Below are 13455 nucleotides of genomic sequence, written 5' to 3' on the forward strand. Positions count from 1 at the left end.
ATAAATGATAAGGTAAAATTATGTTCTTACCTGTTAATTTTCTTTCCTTTAGAAGCAGCAGATGAATCCAGAGCCAAGTGGGAATAGCTCACATCGACCACTTGTCTCTGGATTCATCTGCTGCTTTGCTAAGGAAGGTAAAATTATGTTCTTACCTGTTAATTTTCTTTCCTTTAGAAGCAGCAGATGAATCCAGAGACAAGTGGGAATAGCTCACATCGACCACTTGGCTCTGGATTCATCTGCTGCTTTGCTAAGGAAGGTAAAATTATGTTCTTACCTGTTAATTTTCTTTCCTTTAGAAGCAGCAGATGAATCCAGAGACAAGTGGTCGATGTGAGCTATTCCCACTTGGCTCTGGATTCATCTGCTGCTTTGCTAAGGAAGGTAAAATTATGTTCTTACCTGTTAATTTCCTTTCCTTTAGAAGCAGCAGATGAATCCAGAGACAAGTGGGAATAGCTCACATCGACCACTTGGCTCTGGATTCATCTGCTGCTTTGCTAAGGAATTAACATTTTCTCTGCGCACAGTGTGTTTTGTGTTTTTTTTTTTTAATTTTATTGTTGGTAGATCATTTTGACTTGGTCATTTTAAAAGTAGCTCGCAAGCCAAGAAAGTGTGGGCGCCCCTGCAGTAAATCCTTGCAATCATTGGAAGCTCGGGGGTCATATCTACACGCAAACGCCAGACCATAAAGTGAAAGTAAATGGAAAGTAAGCTGGTTTTTTTTAAGAGCAGATCCGTGAATACGTGAAAACAGTGGCACAAATGGGGAATAATCGCAGATACGCAAAATCGCACATCGGGAGAACAGGCTGGATTCACACTCGTTATCTCCCTACAAATATACGCACAGGAGCCTGTGAAACAGAATGCTTCTAAGGGAACCTGCTCATGACACAGGTCGGGGCCTCTGGTCCCTAGACTGGAATCCTAGCAGACAACCAACAATTTTAATTAGCCTGCTCGCTTTTGGCCTCTACCGTCTTCAAATAATCACATCACATCAGTGTTTCATGCCTACTGCTTTGGCAGGTTGAAAGGAAACCTACTTTTATCTTTTGAGCGACTGGATAGTATCGCAGTATATGGCCGACAGCAAGCATCACGCCATTCTCCTTACACACGGACACGATTTCTTCACAGTCTTCTGGGGTGACCTGATAAGTGACAGAAAGCCCTCCAGTCAGAATCTGGCACCTCACATTTGGTACTAACCAATTCTTATAGGCAATTTTGTTTTTAAATTTAAAAAAAAGCACCAGGGTCTCTCTTTCACTGTGATAACTTTGTTTATTGGAATTTGATGACATGACCAATGAAGATAATATATAGAATTAAATAGAAATAAAACAAAAGAAAAGGAATTAAGGTAATACCTTTTTTATTGGACTAATTTACTCCCTCCTTTAGAAAACCGCTCTAGCATTTTTAGCGCCGGCCGTGGCGGTAACAGCAAAAAGATAAGTTACAGTTATAAGCAGGGTCAGTGTTAAGACATGATGGAGCCCAGGGCAGAAATTAAGGAAGGGGTTTCCAATTGCCCTCCTTCCTCACCCCTCCCCCAATTTCCCCACCCACCAAATACCCTCCCATCCAGCATGCCTCCCTTCATTTAAAAGTCAGCTGTTCCAGGGGACCCCTGCTGGCCGGGATGTCTTTCTCGTCTCCCCACCGCAGGCCGAAGCCCTCTCCCTACTCCTCCTCACCTTTTAAAATGCAAGGGGATCGCCGGCATGACAGCAATTCTCTGGAACTGCACATGGCCACCTCGGTGCTGTTTCTCTGCCTCAAGTCTGCACAAGTGGAAACAGGAAGTTGCATCAGAGGGAGGTGGACCACGACAGAGGAACCCTGCTGAGGAAGCTACGAGCAGCGCTAACGAATTGCTGCCACGCCAGCGACACCTTTGCATTTTAAAAATGGGGGGGGGGAGCTTAGGAACAGAGCGGGGGAGAAGGGAAGGACATTCCGGCCCACAGCGGCTTCCTGGAGCTATGGGGCCCAGGGCAGCTGTCCCGTTTGCCCGCTTCCCAACCAACGCTGGCCCTGGTTAAAAATAACACATAAGCCTCCAGATTCTGTAAATGGCGCATTAAGTTAGGCGTTCAACTATTATAGAATAGGTCAGTTCTGAGTGTAACTTAATTAATTGGTGATAAATTTGCACTTAATTGAAGATGGGTTCCAATAATTGGTGTTAACAAGCTAATTCATCAAAGGGCACTAATTGATTTAGCGTGTGCTAATGATTAGCGCATGCCTAAGGCACTCATAAGAATGCAATGGGCATCTTAGCGTTTAGCATGCGCTGAACTGGTTGGCGCTCCTTGATAAATTCTCCCCCCCCCAATTAGCAATAATTAGCATTTGCGCAAGTTTATGCCCCTATTCTGAGCGCCTAACTTCTCTCACGCAGAACTGCAAAGATGGCGCTGACGGGGGGTGGGGGAGGGGAGGCACGGGCATGTCTGAGGCGTTGACTATTCTTGCGTGCACTTTACAGAATTTAATTACATGCCCAATTGCTGTTCTTTTTACACGCCAATGTTTATGTCTGCCCTAGACATAGCCTAAGTCAGGGGTAGGCAATTCGGGTCCTTGAAAGCAGGAGCCAGGTCAGGTTTTCAGGATCTCCACAATAAATCTGCATGAGATAGATTTGCATCTCAAGGAGGCAGGGCATGCAAATCCATCTCATACATATTCATGGTGGAGATCCTGAAAACCTGACCTGGCTCCGGCTCTCGAGGACCGGAATTCCCTACCCCTGGCCTAAGTGGTCACGCCTAGAGTTTGGTGTGTTTCTGCAGACTTACACTAATATTCTATAACAGATTTAGCGTACAGCCCTGCCATTATAGACTAGCCTAGCGTCCAGTTGTTTGATGCCTAACTTTCGGCACCATTTATATAATTTCCCCAAATTGCATAACTTTATTCAGTGGCATAGTAAGGTGGGGGTGGTCCCGCTCCGGGCGCCATCTTGGTGTGTTTTAAACAATTATGTATGTTCTCTGATAATCCTTCTAGAATGGTTGATAGAGTGGAATACAAATCTTTTAATATACATAAATATTGCCTCTTTATTAATTTGACTGTTATTCTAGCTAACCTGCCATTAAGACCAACAAACATCAACTGCATTATTGTGCCAGAGGTTGTGGTAAAGAGCGGTTAACTTCGCTGGTTTAAAAAAAAAAAGATCTGGATAAGTTTCTGGAGGAAAAGTCCTCTGTTATTGAGACAGGCATGGAGGAAGCCACTGCTTGCCCTGGATCGGTAACATGGAATGTTGCTACTCTTTGGGGTTCCGGAATCTTTTGTTACTCTTTGGGGTTCTAGAATGTTGCTTTTCTTTAGGATTCCGAATGGAAGGTTGCTACTCTTTGGTTTTTGGCCAGGTATTAGGGACTTGGATTGGCCACCGTGAGAACGGGCTACTGGTCTGACCCAGTAAGGCTATTCTCATGTTCTTATGTTCCTACAGCACTTGATCAAGAATGAGAACCAGTCTGGAAAGTGTTTACTTTCAGTCGTCACTGCACCAGAATAAGATGTGGAGTGACTTACTGCCATAGGCTTCTCCAGTAAAATGTGGTAGCCCTTCTTGGCAAAGGCTACAGCAGGATCCTGCAAAAAAAAAAGAACAACAAAAAAACACAAGCTGAAATAGTTCAGTCATTGGCAGCGAGTTCTAGACAGTATTTCAGGTGGAAAAGGGAGAGGAGGGGGGAGGGATTAAGTTTGGTATGGCGGGGAGCAAGCCTTAGTGACATTTCTGAACAAACCACCCACCACCACCCTGTCTTTAAAATCAGGTAGTTATAATGACACCACATGAAAAATCTCCAGGGCTAGGCATAAAAATTCTCCAGGCTCTATCAAGTACACAGTAAAGCTACCATTAACCATTCATAGCATCATTCTATGTGGGAACGAAATCCTGATGATCCACAGATTGGACAAAGCCACCAGTATAAAACCTGTACCTCCAGTTCTGTAGAAACACACTCCATATTCCCCCAACAAGGGGAATACAAAAAAATATTCAAACGGTGATATTGCCTCAGGAACAATAACACTCTCCTTCCGCTGCCAGACACTTTGGGGGTAATTCGACAACTGTGCATTTATATAGACACACACAGTGATTTAAGCGGGCAGAAGTGGTACCGCGAGCTACCGGAAGAGGTTACGACGGCCTTTTTGAACAGGAGCCACAGCGAGCAGCGCTGCTGCCTCCACCGATCCCCTCACTGGATCACCAGGAAGAAGATATGGTTTACTGAAAGCTTTCCACTACTAATGACTGATTTTAAAAGGGCACTTTTGTCGAAACAGGGTCAGAGTCGAGTCTACACATTGCATCAACCAATAAAGTGTATCCTGAGTAATCCATGGCCGAGTGTCTGACATCTCTTCCTCACAACTCTTCGACTTGTCCAGAGATACGAGCAGAACCCTAAAAGGGAGCCAGAGAAAGGGGTGCTTGGAGGGATCAGAGAACTGCAAATAAAAAATTCCTTTTAGGAAGCATTTCATTTTAAAATACAGCAGGCCCAGACCTTAAAATCGACGCTGAATGAAGCAAAGATCGACAGGATAGCAACGTGTTTCATGAACAAAATTCAAGGTCGCAGGTTGAGACTGGCCAAAAAACACGCAAGGCATCTCGTTTTAAAATCCGATTTTCCATACCTTGTGCAATCTGTCAGGCGTTGTAATGATTACGGCATCGGCAAATTTCTCTCTTTCGACCGCTTCTTTCCAGTCTGCAGGACAAGATTTACAGAAAGGGATAAAGTATTTTACGTTATCGTTTTTAGAACGCCACCGAAGCAGCTGAAGTCCAAGGATTCAAAACAGCAACCAGCTTATTACAAAGAATCGCACTTTATCACACCTTAAAGAAAAGCAACAATTTATAAAAAGGCAAATAAAAGCAGAGTAAACATTGAATGACTACCTTCAAAAACATTGTTTTGGTCAATGCTGTGCATATTCTGGAAGTCTTCCCTTGGATAAGTGCGAGGTTCTACGACTCCAACAACCTGAAAAGAGAGACAGGGGTGTTTTGTCCATTTTAGGATTCCATAGATGTGAGAGTCACAACTTGCGAGGATGGATGGAGGGGGGTAGTGGCTGGTGAAACATAAGACTTTCACAGCAGAAACAATGGTGGTGCAGAAAACCAGAATAATAAGAATAATAACTTTATTCTTCTACACCGCCATAGTCGTGAGACTTCTGGGCGGTTTACATTGAAGAGAGCTGGACAGTCAGCGAGTTATACCGTATTTTCACCCATATACCGCACACCCGTGTAAAACGCGCACACGGGTATAGCGCGAGGGGAACACAAATTTATGTAAAAAAAAATTTAATATAGCGCGCACACGCGTATACCGCGCATGCTAAAACCTCCTCCCGCCTACTCCGAACCGGCATCCTCCCCCCCCCCCCCGGCTCGCTTACCCGAGAGAGCATTTTTTTTTCATTCAAATCCGGCATTCCCCCTGCGAACCGGCATCTTCCCCCCCCGCTCGCATCACCCCCCCCTCCCCCGTGATCCTACATCCCCCCCCAGCACCGCAAAAACATCTCTTACCCGATTGGGCACCGGCACCGGCACCAGCACCAATGCACAGGATGTGCCAGTGCCCGAAGATCCTCCCTCGTTGGGCTGGGCTGGGCTGGGCAGTGCGGTGCGAGAGAGATCCTCCTTCTTCCTGCGCCGGAGAGAGCGAGACCAGAAGGCTTTGAGCATGCGCAAATGCTCAAAGCCTAGTCCAGCCCGGCACAGGAAGGAGGATCTCTCTCGCACCGCACCGCCCAGCCCAGCCCAACCCAACGAGGGAGGATCTTCGGGCACTGGCACATCCTGTGCATTGGTGCTGGTGCCGGTGCCCAATCGGGTAAGAGATGTTTTGCGGTGCAGGAGGATCGCGGGGGAGGGGGGGTGACGCGAGCGGGGGGGGGGGGGGGAGGATGCCGGTTCGCAGGGGGGATGCCGGATCGAATTGAAAAAAAAAAGTTGTAAAACGCGCTCACACGTATAACGCGGACGGTTATGCACAGTTTGTAAAAATCGTGTATAACACGCGCGTTATATGCGTGAAAATACGGTAATATGCAAATCTCTCCTGCCCTTCCCCGCAGTGCAAGCCCATGGTTTTAACCCGCAGGTTTAAAACGGGTCAAAAGCATGGGCTTGCAAAGAAGAAAAAACAAAACTATAGGTTTCCTGCTCTGCCGGGCACAGAGGGCCAGCGCATGCGTCAGGATTGCTGTAGAGCGATCCGGGCGGTCGGTTGGGGGCATGATTCCGATCGCCCTCATTTGCATGAGAGCGATTCATGAATCAGCCCCCCGGACACCGATCGGATCGGATCCGTGCCTTTAATGAATCTAGCCCTCAGTGAATCTAGTCTCAGTTAGGGCACTGGTCTTTGACCTAAGGGCCGCCGCGGGAGCGGACCGCTGGGCACGATGGACCACTGGTCTGACCCAGCAGCGGCAATTCTTATATTCTTAAGCTCCACAAAGGAGGGACTGTTTTATGTTCGTGTTTAGTAGCCGCTGTTGCACTTTTAACCTTAGAGGGGCAGGACGCTAATGGCCCCTTTTATCAAGCCGCGCTAGAGGTTTTGTAGCGCGGGTCGGCGTGGAAAATGCTCTGATGCTCATAGAGTTCCTACGCGCGTCAGAGCACTTACCTCGCCGGCCCGAGCTAAAAATCTCGGCCGTAAAGTGCTTAGTTACTTGGGCAAAATCATTTTGAAAACACCCTCAGAGTGGGATAAACTCTTTTTTTTTTTCGGCACATCAGATCCATGGGGTCACATCGACTGTAAAATGCGACTCCCAGACACTAACTCTCGCGGTAATGTGCCAAAAAATGTGAGGCGAGAGGCTTAATACACTGAAATGCTAAATCCGAATCGAGCCTCTGTTTAATCGCAACAGTTTACGGGTGACGTATAAATGCTCGGGGCAAGTAATCAGTTTGATTGGTCGAATGTCACTTCAAAAGTCTGTATTGAAACGCATTTCTTACACGGTAATGGCTGAGCACAATAAAAGCCGCTTTGTAACACGAATAGAAACAATCAAGCAAAACAGGAGAGACCGACAGAGAACAGAAGCTCTTAACCCTCTGGCTGGGAATGGTTCCTGAATTTTCCAGTATTGTGTGCCAGTAATCCAGTTTTTGCATCCAGCAAAAAAAAAACAAAAAAAAAAAAACCCAACCCTCCTCTTAAGTCAACATCTCAGCCATTTGCTCGGAACACATACCCAGTAACTTGGAGATGTGCCCAGGAGGAGGAGATGACATCATAAGCTCTTCCCTCCCCCCTGCCACTGGCTAAATAGCTTTTTTGAGGTTGCCTGGTTCCCCCTCCCTGGGTCTGCAGCAGGTTCCATGAGAGCACTGGCTGAGAGCACGTAGTTAACATCCGCAGTCAGTCCACTCAGAGACGTCTTAAAGGGATGTGGAGAAACAAACCAGTGCCCACGTCAGTTTGATGGAGGAGAGAGAAGAAGGTGAAAACGCCTTTTCAGCGGTGAACAGAAGCCACTGAATAAGAAATCACTTGTTAAGGAAGAATTAGCTGGGATTTGGAGTACAGCTGTTTGCTTCCTTTGCCCCATGACGGATGCTTGCAGATAGCGCCTGAGTTCTGTATTACCCCATGCTGGAGCGTAAAAGGTGAATTTTTATAGTTATAATATGACAGCTAATATAATAAGAGCTTAGCCTGGATAATATCTAACACATTGTATAATTAAACATTATACAATGAAAGCAAAGGATTTCTACATACATACACACCAGCACTCCACAGAAATCCTATGTTTAAGCAGCATTTAAAGCTACTTTCAGAGAAAATGGTCTCCTGGATCAAATGATGAATCATTAGAAAACAATGCGGAAAATGGATCAGAATTCACAATAAAAGCGTTCTGTATTTTCAGAAAGGTGCTTTGTCCCAGTACTTCTTTGTTGAATATCATATGAAGGAAAGAAAACCCCTAAAAATCTAGAAAACCATACTTTGGGATAAAAAAATAAATAAATAAATTGCAAAACCTTCCATCAGCGCACAGCCCTGCAAGCAATCAGGTTGCAGACATTTTGCATTTAAGAAAAGCAAGAACTTGACTTACATGATGAAAGCAAGTAACAATCACGCACAAAATCATCTTTCATCACGGTTCAAACAGTGCAAACCTCTTTGCCGAACTACCTATGTCACTGTCTCCTGTTCGATTTCATTTTAGGAAGGTCAATAAAATATTATCTGCTGTCCTCAGCTCGTCTCTGTTTTATTTCAACACTGCTGAATTATTTTACCTTGCAAGTTCACTTAATTATGCACTTGGTGTGTTATTCACATACTACTTTTTGGCCCAATCTGATATTTTTCACCCCTTCATACTGAAACCGAAAAGAAAAAATAAAGGTTAGGAGACAGAGGATAGGGAATGTCACCTTGGCCGGATACAGAACAGTGATGAAGCCTGAAATTTACAGATGCATTAGTTATCTTAAAAATCAACTCCCCTTCATCCTTGTCTTTTGTGAATTCATCAAATTGGCTTTTATGGACACCTTTGTACGATGTTATGCACCGATGACGTCTCTTGTTTTACATTATGAAAGGGAAAAAATCCTCTAGAAATTGCGGGCTTTAAAAACTCCCTTGTCTGTGGGAAAGATTGTGCCATCAGTCAACAACATTTTTATCCACAAACTGCAGGAACGGCCCCGGATGCAGGAAAAGAGCGACGCATTCCATAATCATAGTGATCATTCAAAACTGCCTGCGTTTTGTGCTGAAAAAAAAATCAAGCTCACCAAATGCAGGCACAGATCACGGTATGGCATTTTTTTTTCTTAGACGATAAACCAAACCGCCAAGACATTCTGGGTCTGATATTGATACAAAACACCCACCTTTTGACTATTTACCCTCAAGTGTAGCAAAGTACCCCGGACCAGAGGGGCAGCAAACCACTGCCATCGATTGCTATTCTTTTAACGCGTGCAGAAAATAAAAAGCGCGAAGCAGCCCCCAGCTGCCAGCGCTCTGGAAATGGACTTCCTTTGAAGGTATTCAGAAATGAAAATAACGCGCCTGCTTACATTTTCCAGAGACACTGATCTGCTTTGTTCCTTTCGCCAAATCGTCTTCGCTGACCCTGCTCTTATCCCAGAGCCCTCGTCTCTGTTCCTGCTCTTTTTCTATATTGCTTATCCAGGACCGTTAATATCAATTATCCTGTGCACAGTGCAGCAGCTGCCTCTCTGCTCCGTTCACTTCTTCTCACCTCTGTTCTCAGCATAAAACAGGAAAAAAAGTCTTTGGTAAAATGACCCAAATGTTCAAATACACTTCTCCCTCCGTATTCGCTGTGATAGGAGATTAACAGACCCACAAATAACAGAAAAACTGCAAATAACTTTTTGCATATGTTATTCGCTGTTTTCTATTAAATACCATCATGAATATGGTGAAACCGCAAAAAACGTGGTGGGAGACCTGGCCTGTTCCTGACGGAGAGGCAAAACACGGTGAAGAAAGTGCCGGGAATCAGCGATTTTCTCTGTAAACGATTGGAATCGGCGATTTCTCTATGCAAGCTGATGTCATTTGGGGGGGAGGAGCCATCAAGTTAAAAACCGCGAATAATCGAAACCACGATTGCTGAAACCGCGAATACGGAGGGAGAAGTGTATATCAATTACTCCGATTACCCGGCTGCTTCCTCCTGCCGTCCCCAAGATGTAGCCGGCAGACATAGGATACCAGTGTACATCTTTATATTATTTTCTGGATTGCAAACCACTTGTCACATGATACTAATGGTGAAATACATTTTAAAAAAAAAAAAAAGACAAAGTGCCGGGTTTTGAAAAGGAGGACATGTCCAGGGAAATCCGGATTTCTGGTAACCCTAGGCGTTTTAAAAGCAAGTTTGGGCGGATTAGCACTTGGACGTTTTACAGCAAAAAAACAAACATTTTACAAAATGTCCAGGGCACAATTTGGACGTTTTGGGCTAGGCATGCTTTCAAAACGAATAAGGACCAAAAGGGTGCCTAAACTGATCTGATGACCACTGGAGGGATGAAAATATGGCCCCACACTCCCCCACTAGTCACTGACCTCCTCCCACCCCCCCACCCCAAATATCTACATAAGAACATAAGCAATGCCTCCGCTGGGTCAGACCTGAAGTCCATCGTACCCAGCAGTCCACTCACGCGGTGGCCCAACAGGTCCAGGACCTGTGCAGTAATCTTCTATCTATACCCCTCTATCCCCTTTTCCAGTAGGAATTTGTCTAATCCTTTCTTGAACCCCAGTACCGTACTCTGCCCAATTACGTCCTCTGGAAGCGCATTCCAGGTGTCCACCACACGTTGGATAAAAAAGAACTTCCTAGTATTTGTTTTGAATCTGTCTCCTGTCAACTTTTCCGAGTGCCCTCTTGTTCTTTTATTATTTGAAAGTTTGAAGAATCTGTCCCTCTCTACTCTCTCTACCATACACCATTGCGCACCAGGACGAAATATAAATCGAACTAACTAAATAAATAGGCATCCCCAGCAATGCCTAACCTGGGTGCCGTTTACAGAATCATCCCCAATTTATTGTCTTTTTCAAGCATGACAAATAACCAAAATGAAGGTAAACTTAACTGGGGGAAAAAAAAGACCTCAGAAGTCTACGGCAACAAGTTTGAATCTGTCACCACAGTTGAATTTGTTTTTCCACAGTAAAGACTCCACTTTCATTCACTGGCCTAAAAAACTCATTAAAAAGTGCAAATTGTGTTCAATTTTTTTTAATCAAAATTTTTATTACATAAAATTTTTTTGGAGACTAGAATTCTCAATTCTGTTACAAATTATACAACCACTATGTTTCTGGTTGAAGCAAATCAAAAATGAGAATTCATCTAGTCAAATTATTCAAAAACGTCCCAACAGGGCCTCCGTTTCACCCATTGGACATCTTCAGGTTAGTGTTCCCCCTAAGCTAGTGGTCTCAAACTCGCGGCCCGGGGGGGGGTCATATATGGCCCGCCAGGTACTATTTTGAGGCCCTCGGTATGTTTATCATAATCACAAAAGTAAAATAAAACAGTTTCTTGATCATATGTCTCTTTAGCTATAAATTACAATATTATTATTAAGATTTAGCCAAAAGGAAAGATTTATAAACTATAAAGAGTTTTACCTCATGCAAAATTGCCATTTCTTTAATAAGACATTAACTATTTTTTTTCTGAGGCCCTCCAAGTACCGACAAATCCAAAATGTGGCCCTGCAAAGGGTTTGAGTTGGAGACCACTGCTCTAAGCTGAGAAGGAATCCTCCACCTATAGTCCTGCCAGTAGAGGGCACTGTTTCATTATCATATTTTCAACAGTGAGAGACAGGCAAGCTTAGCAGAACTCCAGGGATCCTGCCCAGTGTTCCCTCTAAGCGGGCGGGTGTTGTGAGCAAACTTTTTTCACCGTGAGCCAAAAATATCGGGCGCCAGCAAGTTATGAGCCAACTCGCCCGATTCTCCTCTCGCCGCCCTGCCATCTGCCGTACGCCTCTTCCGATCGTGCGCTGTGACGAGAAACGTGTGCGCTGCGATGTAATATTTTGTGCGCCAGCGCACGCCAGCGCAGCTTAGCGGGAACACTGGTTCAAATGGTTTTATTTATTTCCCAAAATTTATTTTTGTTATACGCATTGAAAATATTTGATATTGCGTTTAAATCAAAATCTCAATAAACTTGAAACGAGTGCCCGTGAGATTGTGGGAGGGTTAAATACTCAAAACTTAGAAGTTTTTGCTACGCCAGCTTTCTGGTATCTTTACATACAGTGGCGTACCTAGCATATGTAACATCCGGGGCCCATCATTTTTTGGCACCCCCCCCCATCTGTAAGAAAAACATGATTTTTAGTAACAAACCACACGTCACACATGAGTACCTAGGAAAAGGCAGCATCTTACATATTGCAGTGAGCAGTACATCAATACACCCATTGTAAAACTAAACAAGCCAGACCAGCACAGATCAATCCTACACCGTCAATCCTAACAGAAAACCATGTCTTTCGAACACACAGAACACAGAAAACACCTTCGCCTAGTAAGGAATATGTAATCACAAACTAACCCCTCCCTCTTTTACAAAACTGTAGTGTGGATTTTAGCTACGGAGGTAACAGCTCTGATGCTCATAAAATTCTGAGCATCAGAGCTGCTACCACCAAGGCTGGTGCTAAAAACGCTTCACAGTTTTGTAAAAGGGGGGATAAAATAAAAATACATAGACAAAGGTTAAATTGAACCAGCAAGAAGCTGGACTCTGCATACAATGCTTCACAGAAACAGTGACACATGTCTCCTAAAGCAATAAATAAATAGAAATTTTTTTCTACCTTTGTCTTCTGTGGTTTCTCCTTTCCTCATCTTCTTGTAACTCTCTTCCTTCCATCCACTGTCTGCCGTCTCTCTTCCCCTATATGGCATCTTCTCTCCTTCTATGCCCCTTCCAGAAACTGTATGCCTCCCCCTTCCATCTCTCCTTTCACCCCATTGGTCTGGCATCTCTCTCCTCGCCTTCCCTCTCCCACACCTCTCCTCATAGTCTGGTATCTCCCCTTCCCTGATTCTCTGGCATCTCTCTCCTTTCCTTTTCTTCCATCTTTCGCTCCCCCTCCATGCTCTCACATCTCCCCCTTCCTTTTCCCTTAGACTGGCATACCTTCCTCCTACGCTCCAAGCCCTGGCATCTCCTTTAATTCCCTCCCTCATCTTCCTTCTCCCTCCAGCTGGGTACCGCAACACTCTTCCCTGCAGCTCTGCACTTCCCCACAATTGCCATGCTTCGGTTCCTCTTCTTCCTTCCTTCCCCCCCCCCCCCCCCCCGCGGGATCCTGCGGCACCATCAACTCTTACTCCCACTAATGTCGGCCCTGCAGCTCCAGACTTCCTCGCACCTTCTCCCCTCCCCCTTTGGATCGCTATTATTTTAAATGTTATAGCCGCGGAGCTGTATCCATCAGTGGAGATGTCTAACCTCGGCCTGCCCCGGAACTCTTACTGCAGCAGCCGCCCGTCTAGGCAGGAACAGGAAGTCACTGTTGCAGTAAGAGTTCCGGGGCAGGCCGAGGTTAGACATCTCCACTGATGGATACAGCTCTGCGGCTATAACATTTAAAATAATAGCGATCCAAAGGGGGAGGGGAGAAGGTGCGAGGAAGTCTGGAGCTGCAGGGCCGACATTAGAGGGAGTAAGAGGTGATGGTGCCGCAGGGTCCCGCGGGGGGGGGGGGGGGAGGAAGGAAGGAAGAAGAGGAACCGAAGCATGGCAATTGTGGGGAAGTGCAATCCCCCCAATGCGTCCCCTTACCTTACCGACGCGTGTGTGCGC

The 13455-nt window shown here is 45.3% G+C and overlaps 1 protein-coding gene across 3 annotated transcripts in view; it reads right to left on the reverse strand.

The window, feature by feature from the left end:
• LOC117348848 overlaps nt 1-13455 on the reverse strand; it is a 79025-nt gene that overhangs the window by 49499 nt on the left and 16071 nt on the right. For all 3 annotated transcript variants that reach the window (XM_033921397.1, XM_033921395.1, XM_033921398.1), the window contains 4 exons: nt 4973-5057; nt 4705-4778; nt 3577-3636; nt 1056-1163 (listed from right to left, as the gene is read on the reverse strand). In XM_033921397.1, coding sequence (XP_033777288.1) covers nt 1056-1163; nt 3577-3636; nt 4705-4778; nt 4973-5057 — 327 coding nt within the window. The remainder of the gene's footprint in view (nt 1-1055; nt 1164-3576; nt 3637-4704; nt 4779-4972; nt 5058-13455) is intronic.

Source organism: Geotrypetes seraphini, chromosome 15 (assembly GCF_902459505.1).
Source record: "Geotrypetes seraphini chromosome 15, aGeoSer1.1, whole genome shotgun sequence".
Lineage (NCBI taxonomy): Eukaryota > Metazoa > Chordata > Amphibia > Gymnophiona > Dermophiidae > Geotrypetes > Geotrypetes seraphini.